This window comes from Limulus polyphemus, unplaced genomic scaffold (genome assembly GCF_000517525.1).
Source record: "Limulus polyphemus unplaced genomic scaffold, Limulus_polyphemus-2.1.2 Scaffold326, whole genome shotgun sequence".
NCBI lineage: Eukaryota > Metazoa > Arthropoda > Merostomata > Xiphosura > Limulidae > Limulus > Limulus polyphemus.
The window spans coordinates 182,661-207,351 of record NW_013665936.1 but is presented as its reverse complement, the minus strand read 5'-3'; the positions used below and the strand labels follow the sequence as shown (position 1 = coordinate 207,351).

The 24,691-nt window shown below is 32.9% G+C and overlaps 2 protein-coding genes and 1 long non-coding RNA gene across 11 annotated transcripts in view; 1 reads left to right on the top strand and 2 right to left on the bottom strand.

Moving 5' to 3' along the window:
• Window positions 1-10,445, bottom strand: part of LOC106457401 (DNA repair protein XRCC1-like) — an 83,868-nt gene extending 73,423 nt beyond the window's left edge. For both annotated transcript variants that reach the window (XM_022383312.1, XM_013916812.2), the window contains exons 1-2: window positions 10,202-10,445; window positions 6,615-6,812 (exon numbers count right to left, since the gene is read on the bottom strand). In XM_022383312.1, the coding sequence (XP_022239020.1) occupies window positions 6,615-6,812; window positions 10,202-10,252 (249 nt within the window). In that variant the 5' untranslated portion in view covers window positions 10,253-10,445. The remainder of the gene's footprint in view (window positions 1-6,614; window positions 6,813-10,201) is intronic.
• Window positions 9,904-19,040, top strand: LOC111085312. Its single transcript, XR_002610152.1, has 2 exons — window positions 9,904-10,160; window positions 18,418-19,040. It is a non-coding gene; the product is annotated as an uncharacterized LOC111085312 (long non-coding RNA).
• Window positions 19,041-19,605: 565 nt separating this feature from the next.
• The window catches only part of LOC106457405 (protein C-ets-1-like), a 77,318-nt gene continuing 72,232 nt past the window's right edge, over window positions 19,606-24,691 (bottom strand). For all 8 annotated transcript variants that reach the window (XM_022383313.1, XM_013916815.2, XM_013916817.2 and 5 more), the window contains one exon: window positions 19,606-22,371. In XM_022383313.1, the coding sequence (XP_022239021.1) occupies window positions 22,031-22,371 (341 nt within the window). In that variant the 3' untranslated portion in view covers window positions 19,606-22,030. The remainder of the gene's footprint in view (window positions 22,372-24,691) is intronic.

Below are 24,691 nucleotides of genomic sequence, written 5' to 3'. Positions count from 1 at the left end.
ACGTTTACACTATATTGAATGTTTCTAATCAATAAAATGCTAAACACATTAAATTTCTTTTTCTGTGGGTGTCTTAGTGGGAAAGTGAATTAGCAGCATTTTTTATAATTCTGGTATGAACTTCTATAATTATAATATAACTTTGTTTATATATTTCATATAAATAATTATTGGGTAAGTACTTTATATAATATCTCATAATGTTTAATAATAATAATTTCTAGGACATTTTGAGTTATTTACTAGAAGAAAAACAAAACACTGTAGATGTGTAACTGTTTTACATCAAACCAGTGTTTTTCTTAAAAACCAGCTGCCATCCTAAATTGTACCCATTAATATTTCTTTTGTATTTGTATGTGTAAAGTAATTTGTAACAGTGCATTTATTCCATTCATAAAATCATTGTTAATATTACAGAAATAAATGCAACTTATTGTTGTATATGCCAATCAAAATTTTTTAAACTCAAACATCTATTTGTCAATGACTTTAATAATGTAGAAGTATGAATGCAACAGTGATTATTATTGAAAGCGTCTGTTTGACTTGCACTGAAACACATTATGGTCTCAAAATGTAAAGCAAAGATAATACTGGTTTATTTTGACTGAATTCTAAAGTGCTGGAAAGGTTTGTGTAAAGAAAACTGTCATTAAATCTACTGTACTTGAACTTTTTTGCTCAAAGGATTGATGTTTATGGTAGATATATGTCTTTAATATATTAAAATAAAAACATTTGCTCCAGGGATTGAGGATTTTGACATTACAAGGTTTAATTTTTAGTGAAATACAGCATTACATAAAAGGTGAAAGAAATTGGCAAGTTTAAAATGATTAGTGCAATGAGTTTTTATTTCTATTTATTATTTTTATTTCTATATTTCTGAATTAGCAGTGTTATTTTACAGGAAAATTAAGCACTTAAAATTTTCAAAGAGATGGAAAATCACCTGTATTGTAAGCCAAAATACTTGAATACCAAAGGTGAGATAAACATTTGAACAAAAAGAAAGTCATATCTTTAGCTTTCAAATTAATATGTTTGTAGAAACTTGCTGAAACTTAATATTTGCTTAATTTGAATTTTTCAACTTAAACAAAAGCCATAATTTCAGCAAACATTCATTAAAACATTATTGCTAACTATACTTTTAAATATTCGGAGACTTGTATTGGTGGCTACAGATAGTTCTCGAATCAATGACTGCGATATAATAAGCATGTAAAGTTTCAAAGATTAAGAAAAGTTGTAGATGGGACCACAACAATACACACATATCAGCACATTAAGACTGTTGGACATTTAATTGAAATAGTCAGCATCAGAGTGTGTTTGCAGTTTAGACAGTTTCTAGTCAAGTCAAGTCTATTTGCATTAGTATGTCAGAAAATTGTGATCTTGTGTTTCAACAAAATAGTGAGTTTGTAAATGATTTTTTTCTTGTTATTTGTGAGTTAGGAGTATAAATTAGAGTTAACATTTTCCAAAACTGAAAACTAAACTTTCAAATAGAATTTCTCTTATTACCTCTCAGTTTAAACTCAGAGACATTTCACGAATTCTGAAAAAACATTTTCATATCCTACAACTGAATGAGTGCCTTAAACAGATATTTCCTGAAGTTCCTGTTGTCTCCTTCCGAAAAAGCAGAATTCTAAAATATATCCTTGTTCACAGTGAATTACATCCCACCCAAAAATGTTTGTCGTCTATGTAATAAAGACCATTGACAAACCTGCAAGTTCATAACCACTGACTCATTTTCTGACAAACACAATCAAAGAAACTTTAAAATATCCAAAAAAATCACTTGTGAAACAAAAAACACCATTTACCTTATACATTGTAAAAAATGCAATCACCAATATGTAGGACATACACAAACAAGTCTTAGAGAACGTTTCAACAACCATAAATCTTCTATTAACACCAAAAATGATCTCCCTGTTGCTTAACATATTAACCAACCAGGTCATTCCATTAACGATGTTACTCTCATCAGCATTGAAACAGGATTGAAAACTAAAGCAGATAGAGAAATAAAAGAAGCTTATTGGATTGCTACTCTAAACACTATTCAACCTTTCTGAATTCATCGAGATCCTGGAATCAGTGATCACGGTTTCATCTCAGTTAGAAAAATAATTTTTATTCTTTGCTTATTTTTTCATGTAATGTGAATGCTGAATTTCTTAAAACTTACTATTTATTTAAGATAATTTTCCATACCTGTTTTTATAAATTCATTAGCATAACATATCTTTTCGAATCAGTCTCCAAGTGTCACCTTTATTTTACTTAAACACTTACATATAGTTTTAAATATACATATATTTATCCATTTCTAAAGTAAAATATCCCTAACACCTTTTCACATACACTCTCGCCATCAGCTACACTTTAAATGTCACTAAACTCCCTTTAAATATATCACTCATTAGATTACACCACCATTCCCAGTTTTCCCCTGAAGAAGAAAGGTCTACCTTTTGAAAGTGCTCGGGTTATAGAGTTTATATTCATTTCTATCAAGACTTCTTGAACCATCCATTCTGTCGGAAGAATCTGGTTGGATTGAGATAAGTCATCTGCAATTAAATTCATCACTCCTGGAATATGACATGCTAAAAGACTGATACGATAGGAATGAGCCCAGTAGAGAAGATCCATGGTACGAAAACAAGGTTTCGAGAATGTGTGCCTCCTTGACAAGAAATCTGAGATACCATGTAGAATTGTTGGAATGTAACATGACAATTTTTCCCTTCAAGAGAGACAGACCTTGAACTATTGCCCAGTGTACTGCAAGGAGTTCAAGAACGTTGATATGGAGGGAAGACTCGACTCCCTTCCAAGTACCCATCCCTGAAGAGATGCATCTGTGAACAGGAACAGATGGATCTCAGGACAAGGTGATGGAATGGGTGCATCCCAATAGTAGTGTTGTTTTGATATAACCACCATTCAAAATCGACAATGTTGCTCCTGAGTAATGAGACAGGGTGATCCAGAGAATCGGAAAGCATGATTCATTGATCATGCAGTAATCACTGAAGGGACCTCATATTAGCTCGTCCCAAAGTAATGAGAGGATCGAGGGATGCCCACATCTCCAATAGAGAGAGAACCATCCATGTAGTAGGATAAGGAGACATAAGTAAAAGCCTCATTGCATTTTCCATGGTTTGAAGCCTGATAGGGGTTGGTAGAGCATGACTTAAGAGTATTGAAAAACACACCCATATGGACAAGATACCGTATTAGTAACAGAATAGATTTCTCCAGTCTGATAAGGAAGCCCACTTTTGTGGCTTCTGAAAGGAGAATCTGAAAATGTTGTTCTGTTACTTAACAGGATGGTGTCATAAGAATTTAGTCATCCATATAATCATGTGTGTACAAGTCTAAGGAATGTAGATGAGGAGAAAAAGCTCAAATAACTCTGCAGAAGACATAAGGTGCAGATGCAAGACCAAAAGGTATAGCCCTGAACTGCAGAATCTGACCCTTGTGCATAAATATGAGAAACCTCCAGGAAGATTCCCCTATGGGAATATGGAGATAAGCATTGGTAACATTGAACTTGGTCATCCAGAGCCCTGGTGCAAAGTGTCATCGTAGGTTGAGAAAGGATTCCATAGTAAATCAAGGAGGATATAAAACTGGTTGAGTCGAGACAGATCAATGATTTGATGCCTTGAGTACAACAAATAAATGGGAATAAACACCAATGCTGTTGTCAATGGTACATCCAAGTCGAAAATCCTCAAGAATACGAATAGACTCAATTATGGGAACCAATAGACCTGGGAACCAAAGGAGGGGTTCAGGAAAAACCAAGAGCTAACAATCCCAAATAAGCGCCAGAAAGGCGAAAATTCAACGACGATAAAGAAGAATGTAAACAAACTGAATCAAATCATGATTCTAACATCTTTGGAACCCTAGCAAACAACCTGAGACAGAGAAAATGAGTTTCCCGTAACTCCCTGAGGGCAGAAGACAGTAAATAAACACTTTTTAACAAAAAATCGCTACCCAATAAATCTCAACAACAAATCAGCCAGGAAACCAGAGAAAGAAATGAAGAAGACAATCTGACTGACGTAGATGTCAGCAAAATCCCCAACTCATCCTCAAATTGCTGAGGGGAACATTAATAGGCTTCCAACAAAAGTTGGATCAAAGATAAATACCTCAGGACAGTCATGAGAGTAAGACACATCCAAGAAAATTGTGATCTGTTCAAAGTGATCACAGGTTTCAATCAAGACCCCCACAGGTCCAGTAGTTGAGAATCTAAATATACCTCCTCCTCCTAGTGGTAATAAGCCAAAACATGCTGTTCTGATAAACGTGGGGGACCAGTCATAGCTATCCCATCATGTAACTGAGCGGCAAATCCCCCAGCATGAACGTCAGTAGAAGAAGAAAAACCAATTAGTCACTTGCTGTCCTTGCTGCCAACAAGGAAGATGGAGAGCCAAATGCAACAGGAGAGAATCACAAAACCCGAGCAACCAACTGAAGAAAAAGGGGCTGGAGGTGGGTGATCAAAATGATCCTCTGTTGAGGCTGACCTAGTAAAAGAAGGAGCCAGAAAAAACTGAGTCTAAATTCTCCCCAGCTAATCTGGGTCATTTGCAAAAGCCGCCTCAGATGCCCAGGACAGACACCCTCGGTCTGCATATATGTGTCCATCTCACCATTGATCATATAACAGACAGCCTCAACTGAGAGTGACCCCTCCCTTGGTCATTGACAAATACCAAATAACAGAGGTGGAAGAGGAGAGGTCTGAATGGCCTCCATAATAGAAACATTAACTCAGGAATTCATATCCGTAGGTACATGTTTTTTGTTTTTTTATTATTTTTATTACTATTAATATTAAAGTAATTTATAAATATAAGTAAAGATATAACCATAGTAATGCAAACCACGTTCAAAATCAGAACATAAACTGTGAATAATCACAACACTCCTATTTATAGAAATCCATGCCAAATGCTCTGTCAAGAAAAAGTGATTATATTATCTGAATGAGATGCTTATATACAGTACCTAGATAGAGGGTGCATTGAAGTTGGTGGAGAAATTTGCAAATTAGAATTTGCTAAGGGCATTCGAGTGGGGTATAAAAGACTGGAGCAAGCATTTTCAATGCTTAGATGGGCAAAGAATGGGAACCCTAGAGATCGAGAAATAGCTATGGTGTCAGCGGAGGTAAGTATGTTTTCAAAGTAGCCTGTAAAACATCATAAATAAATAGTTTATGTTATAGATAATCACTCACAGCTTCTACCTTAACTTTTACTAAAAGTTTAGACTTGATTATGATCATATTAATTACTTTTTTTAGTTAAATTCATTTTATTTTGTAATATCTAATATTTCAATACAGAATAAAAGAGGCCAGAAGAAGCTTCCCTAACCCCTCAAAATTACTTAAAATCATTTGTGGCCAAGATCCCCTCAACCTAAACAGCCACCCTCACCATTTGGGCTTCTTCTGTAAAAATTTTGGAAAACCACTGCATCAGGCATAAACAAAATTCATAGTTCTTGATGGACATTAAACCATGTTGCTTTGAACTTGAAAAAAAAATATCCTGAAGCCAACAATAACAAAGAAATAAAACTCAACTGGTTCTCAAAACTTAAAATTGCATGATGCAGATATGCCTAAAAATGTAGAAAGTCACCAAAACTTTGCCAGTGTATAATAAGCAAACTGCATGTTAATGTTATAAGCCCAATGGATAGGAAATAAGCAGATACATAAAGGCTGCCTGTTTCTCTTGTTTTAGTGGAATATAAAATGCTGAATTGTCTATAATAATACACTATAATAAAAAACAATTAATTATATACAGATAACAGTGTTAGCACTACACTCAAATGATAATCTGTAGGCAAACAATTTTGTTGCAATATCTTTTTATGCCAGAGTGGTGATACAAAAAATGTCAAAGATTTACTGATTAAAAGTAAAATATAAAAAAAAACATGCAAAATTGTAAATGGTATCAGATAATATTCATACTCACACAACTCCAAATTAAAAAAGTGTTGAGAATAAAATTAAACAATTAATGACTGCTGACTAACAGTGTGAGAAAATTACATGTGCAATCACATCTCAAGATGTTTATTCAAAGAATTTGCAAGTCAATCATCTTCAATTAATATAAAGCTGCACATATCATGTTCTCAGACAATGAATTTTACATAAATTTAGAGAGTGCATACAATGAACAGTAAATGAAGGGAGATGAAGAAAAAAAGAGGAATTTTAAAATAAGTCTTATTCTCAGCATGAATAGAAAATATAGTTTAAAGTTACTGAAGAAGTACGGTATCATATAAGAACTGTACATAGCTTACAGATCTAAACTAAAATTAATTTCTTCAAACAGCTCATGCTCCTTTTGGTGCAAAATGGTTTCAACACTACTTTCTTCTTGGCATCACAAGTCTGTTAATAAATCAGTTATTTTGTACTTTGAAAGATACTTTATATGACAAACAACTGTATGTACAAGTACCAATTATTAAATTATACCAAGTACTTGAAAGTCAGAAACTTCTCATGAAAAAAATGACACCTGAAATTCTTGGGAAGGATCAGATGACCGTTGTACTAAGATTTCTACAAAAGCTGAACCTTCATTTCCAATGTCAATAGAACAAATTTCACTAGCTTTCTCAAACTGAACCACAACAGAAGCTTGGTTTTCACCAGGTGATGCACATTTCCACTTTCTGTAAGTTTCTGGTTTTATGAGGTTTTCAGCTTTGTGAACCTGTGAGAAAAGTAGTTAATACCAAGAATTAAAAACTACCAATTAATACAGACATTTTATAAATAATAAACAGACATCCAGCATAATTTTTTGTGTAAGAAAACAAACTTACACAAATAATGAAGTTTGACAACCAGTTATATTCAAATACAGTTCAACTTAAAGTTTCTATTACTAAAGTACATATTTTTTGGAAGAATAGAGTAAAAAATGATACAATAAGAGAATTCAAAAAGAATTACTCACACTTGTGAGCAGAAAATAGACATGTTTTATCTAAATGAAGTCTTAACATATATAACACACAATATAAGGACAACAAGTAATCTAATGGTCCATCCAGATCATCCCCTCCACTAAACTTTAAAATAAAAAATAAAACACTCAAAGCCAGTCCTTATTATTCAAATATTTATCAAGCCATGCCTTAAACTCCCTTAAATTAACTCCATCCACCACGCCTGAAGATAATCCATTCCAAAGGCCAACCACCCTGTTATAAAAATAAAGCTGTCTTAGCTGAAGATAGCTCCTACCTGCCAAAGTTTAAACTTGGTAGAACTATTCTCACTAGTAAGTACAAAAAAAAGATACAAGTTATATTAACTTTTTCTCTTTTGAAGATAGAAGAGCCAAAAATGATCCAATTCAAGAATTAGAGATTATTTATAGGACTCATAAGAATGGTGCATCAATTTTTTCATGTTGAATTTTAAGAGCAGAAGAACAAGGTATTATACAGTTAAGGTTTGAAAAAGGTCAGTCAAATTTACAGTGGAACAAATTGCTATCTACAGTTTAGAGGACAGTAATGACTGCAACTTTACAGGAGTTTAAAAAAGGTGATGAGTATTTGGGGATCAGAACTGATATTAATGATTACTTTTCTGCTTGTTGTAAGAGATACTAACATAAAATTTAAGGACAACAAGGGATGTGTTGTTCCACCTAATCAGGATATCTTTGGACTAAAAAGAATTTTGATGTTCCATAATTTAGAAATTTATAAAAGAAACAATGCACATAACTTCTGGAATATATATCATCTTATGTCACTCCTACATTCATAAATTTGCTTTTTCTCCATTTCAGTCTATTTAGTATTTGCTTGAGTATGCCTTAATTATTTTACAGACTTTTAAAAACATAACATATTATAGAAATTGGATTATTCCAGGCCATAACCTGAATAAAAGTAGATGAGGCTTATTATACATAGTTTTCCACTGGTGAAAATGTTAATTTACATATCACTGCATTAATTCTCTAAGTGGGACAGGTATTCACCATCTAATACAGGAACTGGTTTAATTCGGACTGCAATTTACATTTCCCTCATTTCCTTCATGTGACCTTTTAGATGGTAAATCTTTTGTCAGCAGAGTAATTTTGCAGGTTGTGGTACTTTATTTTAGATATATATATATATGTCACATACAGCTGATAATACTCATTTTCTATGTTCATTTCCAACACAAAATCAGATAATATTTAATATAGTCTATCATTGTCCATATGGAGATTAAGTTACCTTTAATTAGTAATAGCCATGGATTAATTTTATGATTGTATTTTTTGAATTTTTTTTATTTTTAAGGGCAAATGGATGTTTATTTTCAGTTGTATATTTATCCAGATATTTGTTATAGGCTTTTTCTGTATTATGTGATATAAATATTAAATTAAAATTTTTTCCTTCCAGGCTGTTGATGAAATCATTTGTAGAACTGTCATTTACCACCTCGTATGTGATACTTTTAGGCCTTTTAGTCTTAATGTTGTTTATGTATGAAAACTAAAATTAGAGAAATTATCAGTAATGTCATATGAAATTGTACCCTCTAAAACTGGTATATTGAACATTGTTTTCAAAATATGGTCAATTAATGCTGTGGATGTGTGTGGCCAATGGCCATGATTATGGTTGTAATCTATGAAATATGACAATAAAATGATGAGCATGGAAAATGCATACTTTGAAGTCCAGTGTCCTGCTGGATGTCCCTTGTGAGTCAGGTAATTCATTATATTGAGTGTAAACATGTTTTAAGACAGATTTGTGTAGTGTTATCAGTATCAAAGACATCCATGTAAGCAGAATAAATAGGATCTACACTCTAAATGGATAGAAATAGACAAGATCAACACTGCAACACAGTCCCTCTTATCTCATGAAGTTCTAACATTGCACATCTTATCTCACAACTAACAATTTCCTGAAATCCCAGCTTAAGTAGTAACACAAGACAATGCATCAGAAATAATAAAATTGACAGGTGGTATACTAATTGATATTATAATCTCGAAACAAAATTTACTGGTAAAGTATTGGATGATGGTTGTTTGAAAAGAGTAATCTATAGACACACTTCTTTGTAAATTAATATTTTTTCTAGTAATCTATAGATACACTTCTTTGTAAATAATTTTTTAGTAATCTATAGACACACTTCTTTGTAAATAATTTTTTAGTAATCTATTGACACACTTCTTTGTAAATAATTTTTTAGTAATCTATAGACACCTTTCTTTGTAAATTAATATTTCTTAATGAAATGTTACTAAATGCAGCCTATACTAGGTATACAGAAAGTGGTTTCCTCACCCAAGCATCAAATATTTACCTATTCATGAATATCTGACAGACATTTAAATTAAATTTGCCAAATGCCTGAGAAAACTTTAATCATACTAAATATATTTCTTTCAAATTTCTACCACATGTTCCTCTACTTTTTAAAACAAATTGGTGGTAACTATAAATCTAGAAGAACAATGTTTTTACTTTTACTCTCTTGAAAAGTAGCATGCAATATTGTACATTTTCTAGCCTTATGACACATGATGCTGTATTTTTCTTATATTTCGACTACATGTAACACTGTCCTAATGTTATCATTCAGATACAGCCACAATCATTGCTATAATTATAATATATATCTTCAGAAATGAATTAAGTTTGAGAATATAACTGTTGTTTCCCCCCCTCCTACTTTTAGAGGAATCTGATTAACTGTGAGGCCACTTTCCTGTGCACCCACTCCATTAGAGAGAGCGCATGGTTTTTATTAATAATTATATTAACCTGAGATTATTTCAACTCCTCCCTAAGTACTGAAAGAGTAAAAGTAAAGCTAAAGAAATAGCACAACAGTGAATATCCATACCAATACATTATATTACTGTTACTAGCTTACTAGCAACAGTAAGTTGTTCACTTTTAATTTTAGTACGAAAAATGTTAAAAGGAAAAAAAAAGCTGTTCAACGAGTGTTACAGTTACAAGTTAGAGTAAGAGTAACGTTAAGGCCTACTTCTAGTACTACGAACTAATACCGTTGTGACTAGGTATGTATAACTTATATTTTATAACGTAGGCCTATCTTTACCTTATCTTCACTGCTGAAAGAAACGATATGTTTAATTTGAATTGGTGGCATTTTACACCACTGTGTTTTCAATTTTAAATGTCAAGGTTTAAAAAGCTATTGCTTAATTACAATATTTTATTTACACTAACTACACTTTAGTTTACAGAAACAAATAATAATTAAGCCTACACTCTTATAACGTTAAGTATAACTGTAAACTACCGTACTCTTTAATATTGCCCAAAACTCGTATATATGTATACGTAAATATAATAAATTAAATTAAATTAAACTTCTGCTTCATCATAAAATTTCTAGAGTGTGCAATTCATATTTTCATATTTGAAACGAAGAAATAGTTGTAAGACAACTTTAAAGGTTATATGAAGAGGCAAGTAATTATACTCAATTTTATAAATCAACTATAGCATATATTATATTCAAATTACGCTGAACATCAAGATTGTTTTGAATGCTAACAAAGCCTAGAAATAAAATAAATGAGCAAGTGTCTTGTTTGCTACAATGAAGCCGTAATAGCGAAACGGAGGCTTAAATAAAAACGGTTATGTTTTCTAGGGTAATAGGTAGTGTATTATTTTTGGTTTGTTTGTTTGCTTTTAACAACGAAGTTCTTAGTTACTCTGCATTTTTTCTAGGTTAATTCTGATTAGACCAGAGCTTAACACTTTAATTCCCGATAAGGGTCTAGGATCCATAAGCTTTTAAACTTGTGACTCCATGTCTTTATAGAAGTCAATCTTTAATAACACATGAATCACGCAAAACATATAATCTAAAAAACATCATCATTTAATTCCACTAATTGATGTTCGAGTCTTTATATATTTAACATCCAAAATGGGTGTTGTAATAATAAAAAACAACAGCATAAAATTCCTCAATATGATGTAACATGTGGATCCCGTTGGTTGTTAGCGGTATCGAAACAAGTCGGTAAGTTAATTGAGGGTTAAGATACTTCTATTACACTGGCCAACAAATTCCTTTTCTCTGCTGCTAGAAAAATAACAACTTTTTTAAATAAATTTACTTATTCATTGAAAATTACATTTAAGAATGTATAATCTGCATACTTTGATAAGTTTCTTTCATGTTCATAGCATGAACAACAAGTCTTGATGGCTTGGTGTTCTCATTAAGCAAAAGTATAGCTTTCACACTAACTTTAGATGAGTCAATAAAAAAGTCCAAATTTTTGAGGATGATAGTAAGTACCTAATTCTTCCATTAGTGCATCAACATGTGTACAGAAACACAAAGTATCTTGTATGCTGTAGTGAGAAGCAATACTTTGATGGCGACTTCGGTAAATTGAAATTATTTTTCCTGGAGTTAATAAATTCCATTGCTGTAAACGAGAGCTATTAAGTTCCCCATGTTGCTTCGATAGAGACAAGTCACGAATCAGGTCATTTAGCTCTTCTTATGTGATTAGATGAGGCAGTTTATGTTGAGATGCCACATGAATAGAATTACTAAATGAAGAAGATGAAGATGATTCATTGTCTTCTTTGCATAATAACTCTTCTGTTTCCCAATTCTCTCGTGAGGTACTGGTTTCATTGCAGACGCAATATCTAGATAGTTAATGTATTGTTTAGTTTTGCCCGACTATCCAGAAACATTAGTCATGCAAAAGTAACAGTCAATTAGATGACCTTTGGGCTCACGCCATATCATTGGAATTGCAAATGACATATTTGCTCTCTTCTCTTCTTATTCAGCCACTGTTTCCAGCTGGATGTGCAAACTGTACAGCACACATGTGGAACCCAATTTTTTTCTTGGTAACAAATTTTACACCCATAATATTGGTAGTAAGTTACCTTTACCTAGTGTGTAATGTTTTTACTTAATGAAATTGTAATGTATTTTCCACAAATGTAGCAGAAACTGTTTAGGTGATTCTTGTATTTTCGAACTTTACTTGAACTGGAAGCAACCAGCATTTCAAACGATTTTCTAAAAAAAAAATATAGAATAATTTATTTACAGAAGTAGAGTTTAAAAGATTTTAAAAACAAAGTTTTGTAGCATTTAATTATGTCGCGGGCATGATGCGAGGAAGAAGATCGGACTTTGTTTTGACTGTGCGCAGAGCGAGGAGAAGTAACCAACTGAGTGAGTGAAAGGCAACTGAGAGGTAGGCGTCTGACTTTGCTCCTTTTATGCTCGGTCGAATGTTCTTTAAAACTGAACACGTGAAAGTTTCGTGATTCCCAGGCGTAGTATATGAGTGTTGGAATGAAGCAAAAGTGGTGCAATTCACTTAAAATTATATCAAGAATAAGTAGCATATATGAACAATATATTTAGAATTTTACACCAATACAGTCAGTGTTTGAATTATCAAAAATGTATGCCTCTTACCCATAAATCGGTCCAAGTGAGCATAATTTTACAGCATAAACCTATTATGCTATGTTGATTGCGTGGTATTTCAAATAGGGCTGATAAAATATTGAGATATAACAAAAACTAAAAATCTAGAGGTAGTGGACATCTTCTAACTAGATTTTTGAAATCAGCACCATCAAATTACCCCCAAACGCTTGAGTGTCCTCCAGTAGAAAATTGTTTATTGTCTAACGTTATGTTAAGCCGTTAATTGGTGATATTGTGGTATTTTAAGATTGAACTAATTTCACTTAGAGTGGCGATATAGACAGAATAACAGAAGAATCGACCAAGGTATTGTATGTATTATGAATAATGCTGAGCTCTCTGAATGTCTGAGTTCGCGTGGGGAGAAATAAATAAATAAATAGAGTGGACAAAACTGTACAAAAATACAAATAACAATCCTTTTTCAAATACATAGACACTGTATATTTGCTTGATACGACAGACTGACTAAAACTCATATTGCTTAGTGACTGGTCATTTCTATTACAAAATAAGGATGGTTGTAACCTCGACCTACAATTGGTGGAAACTGCTGTCCACTTTCATAAATCAAGTACAATTTTACAGCCACTTAATCCCTGGGGGACCAAATGTTATCTCCAGGGGATGACATAAAACAATAGGTAACTAGAGCAAAAGTAAGTTTATGACATTCCTGACCACATGTGTGGAAAACACACATTCAACTGAATAACTGGCAAATTTAGAAAAATTATATATTAAAATAAGAACATACAATGTGCATGGTATGCCTATGTATTATATGAATATACCATACGTTTCTATCTTCTTGTATTATTGTAGCATTTATTCTGTATAACTGCAAAGTTTCACAGAACACATGCTTGAGAAAGTAATTAAGTTTATGTCGTTCTAGTTGCCTTTTTTCCTTTGTTATTCTCATGTAGATAATACTTGTTCTGCCTATGACAGAAATTACTGCAAACTGTGAAAGAACTTCGAGAATAGTGTCCTTCAATGGTAGTTCAGGTGATATCTCAAGGTTACAGCCGCAAATATTTTTGAATGCGATAGATTAGTTACATAGGTGGCTTTTGTCACTCTGGGTAAATATAGTGTTGTTGTTTTTAGCTAAGGAACACGGGATTTAATAAGTCTGGTAAAAAATGTCAACCAAATTATTCTGGCACATGGATTCAGATTAAGTAGTTGAATATAGAAGATCCAATAGAAGCAATTGTCCCATGGAAGTCAAAGCAAGTACAAACACTGTGTTGATAGTTTGCAATTTTCATAATAAAGATTGTTCATTTTGTGTTTCAGATTTTGCTCAGTCTCTTTATTTCATTCATTTTCATGACTCAGTTACTCAGAAATATAGCATTACTTCGTAACTGGTATCTTGACTAAATCTTCTGTTATTAAGTGGACCTATCCCATTGCTTTAAAATTAATCTGGTTTCACATGGATATACCACAGATTGAGTAGGAAAGAGAAAAATTTGATGTAGAATCTACAAAATATTGTATTGCAGAGTTTGCTCATTCTGTTGAAAATTATACTGCTCAGTGTTCGAATTCTTGCTCATTAAGTTTAAAAATGTTTCTTTGATAAAGGAAAATAACATTTCTACAGCTAGAAGGACGTATGACCAAGAGAGACAGTTTGTCATCAAGGAGTGATGGTTGTTCGAGAGAGTTGTTGCATCTAGAAGAAGTCTTCTTCTGGATGTAGGACTTTACTGATGCTGAGAAGGTCTATGACTTCTATCTTGTTACAGCCAATAATTAAGGAGGAAGATCTGCCAATGTCTAATGTACTCAGAATGGCTGGTCATGCTCCTTCTCTGTGGATTGATCTCTGTGTGAGGGAAACACGGATGACTGAAGATTGTCATAGTGGTGTGATATCTGAAAAGCCTGAGCACCAAAGACAGCGGCCTGTATAATACTCCCAGACTTACACCAGCCAGAGACTGGAGGTGCTATTGGTTGTACAATGTCTGCCAACATGGGCTATATCACCAGAAGCTGAGAGGATAGGCACCAAATAGAAACATGAATTTACCATTGGGCGGTAGTGAGCCTCTATGAGTCCAGAGGTATACTACTGAGATAGCATGGATTATAGAGAGCATCGGGTCAAAGAGAGCTAATGGATGAGCTACCAATCACACCTCATCATCTTATCACCTTAGAGAAGGGGCCTACCATTTGTTAGAGTGTCAGGGGGCCAAAAGAGTACATACAACATACAACAATATCAAGGGTATCTCGGTCAGTTAAAGGCTGAAAGTTCGTGAACAAAAGCGTCTAGCCACGATCATTGTTCTTCATGAGTGAGGCGAAACAAATCATATCTCCAACATTCAAGAGTACAGCAAAGAATAATTTGGGCTGTTTTCTGAAGTTCTGCCCCCAGTTGCACAGCGGCATGTCTGAGTACTTACAACGCTGGAAACCGGATTTCGATACCTGTTGTAGGCAGAGCACAGATAGCCCATTGTGTTGCTTTGTGCTTAACATCAAACAGATACAATAAAAATTCTGAAGTTTTCCAGGTGAGTAACCACCTGGAATGGCTGGCCTCCAAAACCAGCTGTACAATGCTTGGTTCTAAATTTATATGATATAGCTCTAGACGCCATTGAACACTTGAATAAAAGAAAAGTCACGGACGTTTGCATCATCGGCAAAATTACAACATCCAAGAAAAGACTTCTCCTAGATCCAACAACTCTGTCAATAACTGTCTCCCTTCCGTTGCTAACTCTCCCTCCTGATCGTAAGTCTTTCAGGTTGAGGGTAATGCCATTTTCTAAAAAATGAAGTCTCTTTTAAGCTTAACAACCCCAAAATTGAAGTCAGGAGAAATACACATGTCACGAGTAAAAAAAATCCTATGGTCATGGCACCAAACTTTTCCCCCTTCTTATTCACTCTATGGTGTTTTCAGGTCGAATTGATTTTCGTTAAAACGACACGATAGATCTGCAGAATAACAGGAAATTCGACCAAGATCCTTATTAAGCAGTAATGCTGTGTTCTTTTAATAAATGAATTAGTGGGAAAAAATAAAGAGATTGGACACAGTTTTATAAAAATACAATTAAAATCTTTATTCAAACACAAACACAGTATGTACAATTGCTTGGTACAACAAGTGGTCACTTTTATTGGCTCTAGACTACTTTTTCTTCAGACATTTTTGGTTAACATTCTTGTTCCAGACTGACTAAACCTCATGCTACTTAATTAAACCTAGAGTAACTAGCGCTATCCTTGTGGCTGGTCATTCCCATAAGAAAATAAGTGAAGATGTAACTTTGAGTTATCTCCTGACCTGTTTGGCATAGCACGGTGATTAGAGTTCTCGAATCGCAACCTGAAGATTACGCTTTCGAATCCCATCACCAAATATATTCGCTATTTTAGCCAATTGAACATCATAATGTGACGGCCAATCCTACTTTTCGTTGATAAAGAGTAACCTAGGAGTTGGCGATGGGTGGTGTTGACAAGCTATATTTATACATTAGGGAGGATATATAACACAGATAGCCCTCGAGTAGCTTTGTGTAAAGTTTAACAAAAACAAACAATCTCCTGACCTACCATTGGAAGAAACTGCTGTTTTTTCTATATCAATTACAACTTCACAACCACCTTCCCAACTGGAAGACCGGGTGTTAACTCCAGGGAACAACACAGAGTGAAAGCAACTTGACAACTTTTTCGACCGTATGTTATGTGAAAATCTCACATACGCCTGAATAACTGAGAAATTTTGAAAAATTCTATATTAAATTAAGAAGGTAAAAACGATTTTTTAGCGTTATAAGCTTTCAGATTTACAACTGAGCCACTGGGGAGGTGAAAGTCTTCGTAAAATATAATAAATTTATTAAATTATTTTTTGATTTAAAGTTAGATGATTAAATAACCCTACAAATACTCACACAGTTCGCGAAGACGTTTAGAGAATGTTAATTTTCTCTATTGATAATCCTTTCAAGACTTACAAAACAATATCAACATCAGCTAATTCAAATTCTTTACATACTTGCAAAGTCTATTGAACAGATTATAATAGTAATTAACATCTATATTTACAGGATTTATCAGAGGTGTCACTAGGCGCTGACACACGGGACCCGTGTTCTAATTCTATTTGATAGTGCCCGAAACCCTGGTAGGTGTCTTGAAAAATCAGAATAGAAAACCATGATCGAAACATCGAAAATGGGCCCGAGCCCTGAAATGTTTAAGCACCTAGCCATCTGGGCTTTATGCATTTTAATTCAATTATTTCTTTATAATTAGGCGCAAAGCTGCAGAACGGGTTATATGTACCGTGTCAACCACAACTACAAGGATCGAACCTAACATTTAGTGTTATAAGCCTTCAAGCTCGCCAATAAACCCCGAGGGCTTCACTTTTATTTTAGAACTATAAAGCAGAATCATTTCCAAGTGTTCATGACAAAAACAGTAAAGAAATATTGTTTTTTGTTTAGTTTGTTGAGATTTGCAACACATAACAATTATCGGTATTCAATACCGAACGATAATTATGGTATAAAAGACAAATAAAGGCAAAGCAAATATTCTAGTCAAAGTATGGATCAATTATGCGAATTAATAGCATGTTTTAAATGTTAACATGAACATATTGAATATTTTTAATATGAACTATTATGTCTATAACCATTTCACAGTGTATAAAGTATTGGTAAAGCTTGAACTTCAGTTTTGGTTTAACTAGCTGAGCGCGGCCCAGTGTTTAGTGTGCTAAGTGGATCCAAAGTTCAGAGGTTCTCCACCTTCCACCACCAAAGAAATCGCGTTGCAATTTGTGGCTGCGAGTGCAGTATAAGAGAGACGGTCAAATCGATTAGAGTAACCCACTAGTTGTCGATGGGTGCTATTGACTAGCTATCTTCCTTCTAGTCTATCACTTCAAAACTAGGGACGGTTGGTGCTGATAGTCCTCGAGTAGTAAATTCTGGGCGAAAAGCAACAAATGAAATAAATCAGCTCCACTGGGCCACGCTCGACACTATGCACAACTCAAATGGTGCTGAGAGTTGTATTTTGATAAAGCTTTCCTAGTTTTTGTCAATTTTATGTTGCTTGTTAGCCATAGTAACTTGATAATTAACCTTCTCAGGTTGTTTACCTGACATACACATGGGAACACAGAGCAGTCATCAAATAATACATATTTTATTTTATCTAATTAAAGAAAATAGAAAAAGCGAAGCATTATTGGTGTATGATATTTGGGCTTAGTCTAAATACACGAAAGTTCTTAATTATTTCTATAATACATCGAATCAGAACATTTCAAGAAGATGAAATTAATATATATATTTTTTAATTTACCAAACAAGTAGAAACGTTAGAAATAGGATGTCTTGTATATGTAAATTCATGTGTTAATAAATGTTGTCAATTGGTGTTAGTTGTAAAAATGTCAATCCCAATCTATACTGTTTATGGCAATTTAAAAAACAACAACATTAGAAAAAAATTATAGTTAAACGAATACATAGAATGGCAGTATATTTATATACACACTCTGTCTACCGTGGGGAAATCTAGCCCTGGATTTTAGAATTACAAGTCCATAAACTTACCGCTGACCGACCAGGAGACTACTTATGTGATAAAAATGATTTTTAAATTACGATTTTCCTGATACACGGAATGAATGAAAATCATTTCATTTACCATGCACTCTGTAGTGGTAACTTTACAAGTTCCCTATTTATTCATGTAAATGTGATACATAATTATTATATTATGTTAAGTCTAAAAACTATACATTATGAATTTTTTAGTTTCTGTGTAGGATGACCTGGTGTCTCGTTTGCCCTGTAGCCCAAACAACGACCGACTATGTCACTCCTTAGTGTAGTTCCTAAAGATACGTGCCAGTTTTGGTGACAATCACTCCATCGGCTTGCCAGTTATAAGTAGACATATGGATCTGGAGAGTGGCGTACTGATCCGACTCCCTAAGTCACTCCATGTAGGGCGTGAAAGCACAAGTTAGGTTTGGTGAAAATGGGTTTAGCGGTTCGCCAGTTATTATAAGCAAACACACACTTTTGTGAAATAAAGGTTTCAATTAGATGATGAATGTCATGCTTTCCTTAATCCTTCTTTCTTTTGATATGATAAATTGTGGCACACTACAGATATTTTTATAAAAAGTTCTAAAACATTAGTATTTTGTTGTTATATATATATTTTTTTTTCGAAATGGAGATGCTGGTGATATCTTAATTTTTACATCTGGTGATTTTCTGAAATTTTAGTATATCTAAATGATATCTGCTCATTCCATCCATGAAGTGACCAGTAGTTATATCAGGTCAAAGATGACCAGAAACAGAGAACTTTAATTTTAGAGCTATTTGTAAAACGTTAAGGAGGAATTAAAAATCATGAGTTTTTAAAATTAAGTTTAGGGTCACTGGTACTGTAAATGAATAAAGGCCACTGGAAACTATAGAACTAGTTCTGGTGTTGTATATTAAAGTTGGAATAAGCTCACAATTTGAAAAGAAGTGAAATAGGCCTAACCTAATTTCATATATAACAAAGAATTATAGGCTTTCTTGTTTCATGGAATTGGATTATTGCAAGTTTCTTTATTACAATACCACATTATATGCTTTTGCTCGTGAACATATTTTGTGAGGGATTTATTTGACATTAAATTCTACCACCAATTTTTTGTAAAACTTCAAAATGTAAATTTTTGTTACATGTTTCAGAGCAACTTTGTCTGTGAATATTGGTATCCTTAAAGTTGATTATTCAATTTGAGGTAAATTATTTGAATAAAATCTGGTCATATATAAACTTAATAACGGCAATAACAGATTCGTGATAAACATACGAGTTGATACTAATGTGTTGATTGATGTTTCCTTAAATTATTTTACAGAACAGCCTGAACCACATTTTCCTCAATTTAAAATGTAAATCTTAATATTCTGATAATTAACACGATAGCGCAATGAAATCAAACATATTTTTATTTATTATATGCTTTACACATGTTGAATAATCAAAATTCAAGATTCGTGAAAGTTATAGATGGATGATTAACATTGTTGGTAAGGGTAGCTCGTCACATGAAGAAATAATGTGTAATTTCATGAATTTGCTACTCTATTGTAAAATCTGATATGGCTAGTCCTACATCCATTTTGTGCTCATAGGAGTATATAAAACATAACGGGTGACAGAAGGCTATTCTTGTCACCAGGGTCATCATTTAAAATCCAGACACTAAACACAGTCCCTTGTTTTCACGAAAGATTTCCAAAAATACATAACAAGAAGAAGGAAAGGTTTATAATAAGTCAGAGTTGACAGCAGATACCACTTATTTTCAAGGAAATTTATAGTCTGTAAAATACCTTTATTTTTTCTGCTGTATATAAGTTTCATGAAACGAAAGCATAGTTAACGGACTAAGAAAATTAATTTTAAGAAACTTCATCACAACATACCTTTATGATTCTTTACAACTCAAAGTTAAGATAATGGCGAATTATTCATTTTTGGCTGGGATTATAAAAGGTTATTATCATAAGAACGATTATACATGAAGTCTATTCTAAATAAGATATCCACTTCCAAGATATTGGTATCACCAAAACTTACAATCAAAGGTATTTTTACAGGTTAAACTTAATTATGAAAATTAAAAGTACTATCACATGTATTTAAGGTACAACTACACAACCGGCTAAATTATGTGACCATTGCTAAACTGGAAGCAGATAAATATAAAAAAAAAGAAAATAATTACAAACAATCTGCTGTGCTTCGTCCTTGAACAGTGTCTATCTACTTCGCCACGAGAGAGCAGCGCTGTCGTCAAATAAACACACACATACACATACAAACGTCATTGAAGGCCTAGCAAGAATAAGAATTTATTATATATATATATATATATTGAATACGTAATTGACAATGCTAATTGTAATTGAACTAAACATCATAAATTCTAACAAGAGAAATTACAATTTTTACACTATTGATATATTAAATACAAATTCCTGCTATTTTAAATCGAAAGTAACGTTTTGAAACATGACAGTTTATAACGGATCATATGTTAATTAAATATTTTTATATCTTATCGCACTAATCATTCATATATTCTTTGCTGTCATGGAGAAACTCACACGCAAGTAATATGTATAGACAAAAAGTTTTAGTTTACCATAAAAGACACAATGTTCATAAACATATAAAAAAATAAGCAGTATTTCTCATTTTTGAAAGATTGAAACAGCTAAGCTTTCGTCGATTTTCTAGACCTATTGATCTGTTTAAACAAAATATTTCGACTGTTTTCTATAAAAGTTAGAATTTTTAAGTTCATAGTCTTAAAAACTTCATCAAAACATATAGTAAATTTAACAAGTTTTCAAATATTTGCAGGAAACATCTTTAAACTTTTAAAAAAGAAACAATACTTGAAGCTTTTTAACCTTCCTCAATGATATCGTAATTTAAGACATCAACGTTGAGCTAAAAAAAATATTTTCGGCGAATGTGTGTTTAACATTACAGCATAACAAGAGATTAGAGTTGAGAATGGACAAATGTGCTATATCAGTTGTGGTTTTTATTCTTTTATAACATGTTTTATAACAGACCAAAGTGCTGTCGCTTCTTTAAAAAATATGACGACAACGTTTAAGTCACTTTGAGCTTTTGAAAATCTGTGTTAAAGAATTCTATATTCCAAACTTCACATTACAATGTAGTTTCAAAGTTGGTAAAATAATATGTGTAAGATGAAACTTGTGACATCTAATGTGTAAGGCACTTTAGGAAAATATCAGGTAGAAAGTATTTTTTGTGTTTGTTCTAAACTTATATCTTACCACATAAAACAGTTAAATAGGCTATCAAGTGTGCAAAAATACTGAATGTTTTATAATACTACTATTTGTAAACCTTTAAAAATCTATTATTCTAACAATTTCCACAAAGCGCACTTTAATAATAAAATACAATAACTGTAATATATAAAGAAAAAAACAGAGATCTTATGAAACATTCCTGACAACACAGCCGTCAGGCAATATCCATATATACAATGATTTCTCCCTTAGCAGTTATACCAGAATAAACTGCATGACTCTAAAAGTCGGATGGACATGCAACTGAGACCGATTTCTGCTAGTACTACAGAGCTAAATTAAATGTGATTTCCAATAGTGTAAGAAAAAACTTTTTATCTTTCTAAACACGAAAGAAATACTTGATTGTATCTCATTTTGTCATATAATGTCCAGGAGAAACCAGTAAGGCAGAACAACTTTTTCACTCCTTTTCAACCAATACATGGGAGAAACGCTGCTTGTCAGTTACAAGAAAGGTAATGTCTAACATTAGTGGACCAGATCACTATTGACTCTATTCGTCATCCTTCTTCTCGGGCTTGAAATCAACCATGGCGTACAGCTCTTCGGGAGTGTAACCCAAGAGAGATTGGAGATCACACACGAAACGGTACACGTAACGTTTTCCAGCAGTCTTGTGGATAATATTTTTGTCGTAATAATATCTCAGCCCGCGACTGAGCTTCTCATAGTTCATCTTAAGTTTGTTTTTCCGAATGCCCCAACGTCGGGCCACTTCATCGGGATCTGTTAGTTTGAACTCCCAACCGTCACCTGTCCAACTGATGAATCCTTGGCAAGTTTTGTCGGTTAAAAGTTCCAACAAGAACTGCCATAACTGGATGGGCCCGCTCCCTACCAAATAGAAAATGCTAGTTGTAAATCAAATTCAAGAAATTATAAACATGCTTCGTTTGACAACATTAAATTAAAAGTATCGGAATTAATGACAGTTTATATAACAAAACACTACAAAATAAAATTATCTTCTTTAGGGATGATTAATTTAATAATGGATACTTTTAATGAAATAAACACATTAAAATAGGTAACATATATTCATATCATACACATGGTATGTAACTATTCAGTTTTCATAGCATTTTAAAGTCGGTCCTTCCTATCTGATTCTCCAATAATCTCAATACATACACATGCATACATCATTTTACTTTTGCAAGGAAAACATTTATCTATCTTTATTTTTTCACTTGTTTATATTGCGAACCGTGGTGTCTGTCCGAGCGTTCGTCTGTCTCCTGTTTGAAAAGCTGCGCACGCAGGCAAAGCTCAACATTCACTTTTGAAAAGACGGGAGATTTGTTTTGTTTCTTTGAAGTTAAGCACAAAGCTACACAATGGGCTATCTGTGCTCTGCCCACTACGAGCATCGAAACCTGGTTTCTAAGGTTGTAAGTTCGCAGACATCATATTCCATTTTTATAACTAACCCATTTCTTCTTATTATATTTTTATTTTTGAACGTTGAAGAAGTTAAGTTGATTATCACTTTCTTTTGTAATGAATTAAAATATTACACTTAAATCCAGAGTCGGCTTAAGCCAAAATGGCGCCCCAGGCGGAATAAGTATTTGTCGCCCTGTGCATTTCCTACATTTTTCATCTTATTTATTCGATTTTTTTTTCTCTTCGTTGACTTCACATGCCATATTCTCAACATTTTCACAACACTTCACCTATACTACCAATAAAATGGCATGTATATATATGCAACATATGTAAAAATATGATTTAAAGAACCAAAATTAGTGGGCACTACTGGGCACTTTTTAGGCACGCCCTAAATATTGTATTCATGGAATCGAAAATTTTTCGAAGGGCTTTTGGCGCCCCCGAGATTCGCCCGGCCTGCTTAAATCACCTAATCTACAAGTTTCTACACTAATAACATTTTACCATGTATCGCCGTCTTGTCACCCATAACTTAGCAATGCATAAAAGTAAGAAAATTAATTAGAAGCGGTTTTATACTGAACTTACACTAATTCTAATTAATGCGAAACTACATAAGAAATTTCACGAACTATTCTTTTATTAACTATAAATGATCTTTAGAATTAATTAAATATTTTATCAGGAAAATTGACTTTACACAGGTGTCATTAATTAAATTAATTCAAATTTACAACAAACACAGTTTTAATTTTTTCGCAACTTAGACACAAATCAAATGATTTAAGCATCTCATCTTGTTTTGCCCATACCTATAAGTCAGGGGAAAATAATTATAGCATTTTAAACTATTATGCCCATAACTAAAATTCGCCACAAAGTTTATGTATACACAAACAGGCACACAACAAAGTAAAGGTAAGAAAAGTTAAGGCAGAATCTTCTATTATTCTACGTTTTGGTCCTTTAGGTTCTGTCGATAGTCGCTACTTTGGATAGCTTAATACTTTATACTTAAGAATAAATACGAAAGATAAGTTACAACTAAATATTTGAATATTCGATAAACTGACAAATACTATACAATATACAGCAGATGCTCTAAAGGGCTGGTAATAAATGCTAAAAACGAAAAAAGAAAAACAGTTTTACAGTTACTGAATAATATTTAAACAATCAATGGAAAGTTGTTTCAAAACTTGCGTTTCCTAAATTTCACATAAATTGTAGCTAATACAACGAATGTCAGAAGTTATTCTTCTTCTCGTTGAATAAACAGAAGCCAAGTGTTGAAACGCTAATGAGTTCGAAAATTTCTCAATACACAAAGAAAAAATCGGTTAGTCTACAATTAATTGTTCTATATTCTTTCTGCTTCAATCCTTTATCTTTGCCTGTTACATTTTATTTTTATATTTCTTATGCTTTGGATTTTATCATGTTATTCTTTTTTCGTTTTGATTTTTACCAATACAAAAAGTTTCGATAAACCCCCATAAAATGGTGAAATTGTGCTAGTTACACTAAATAAAGATTATGACAGTAGAGCGCGAACGGTCCTTTGATGTTTGCCTGTTTGTCAGTTACTTCCATCGCACCGATCTAAGAAAGATGTAGCTGTTATATTTAAGGGTTGCGAAATTGACATGAACCCCCCAGAATTAGGTAAATGAGAGATGTGACTAAACATTATTTTTAATATATATATCTTAAAGTCTTTGTAATGTTTGAAAACGTACTTTGGAAAAAAAAAAAAAAAAAA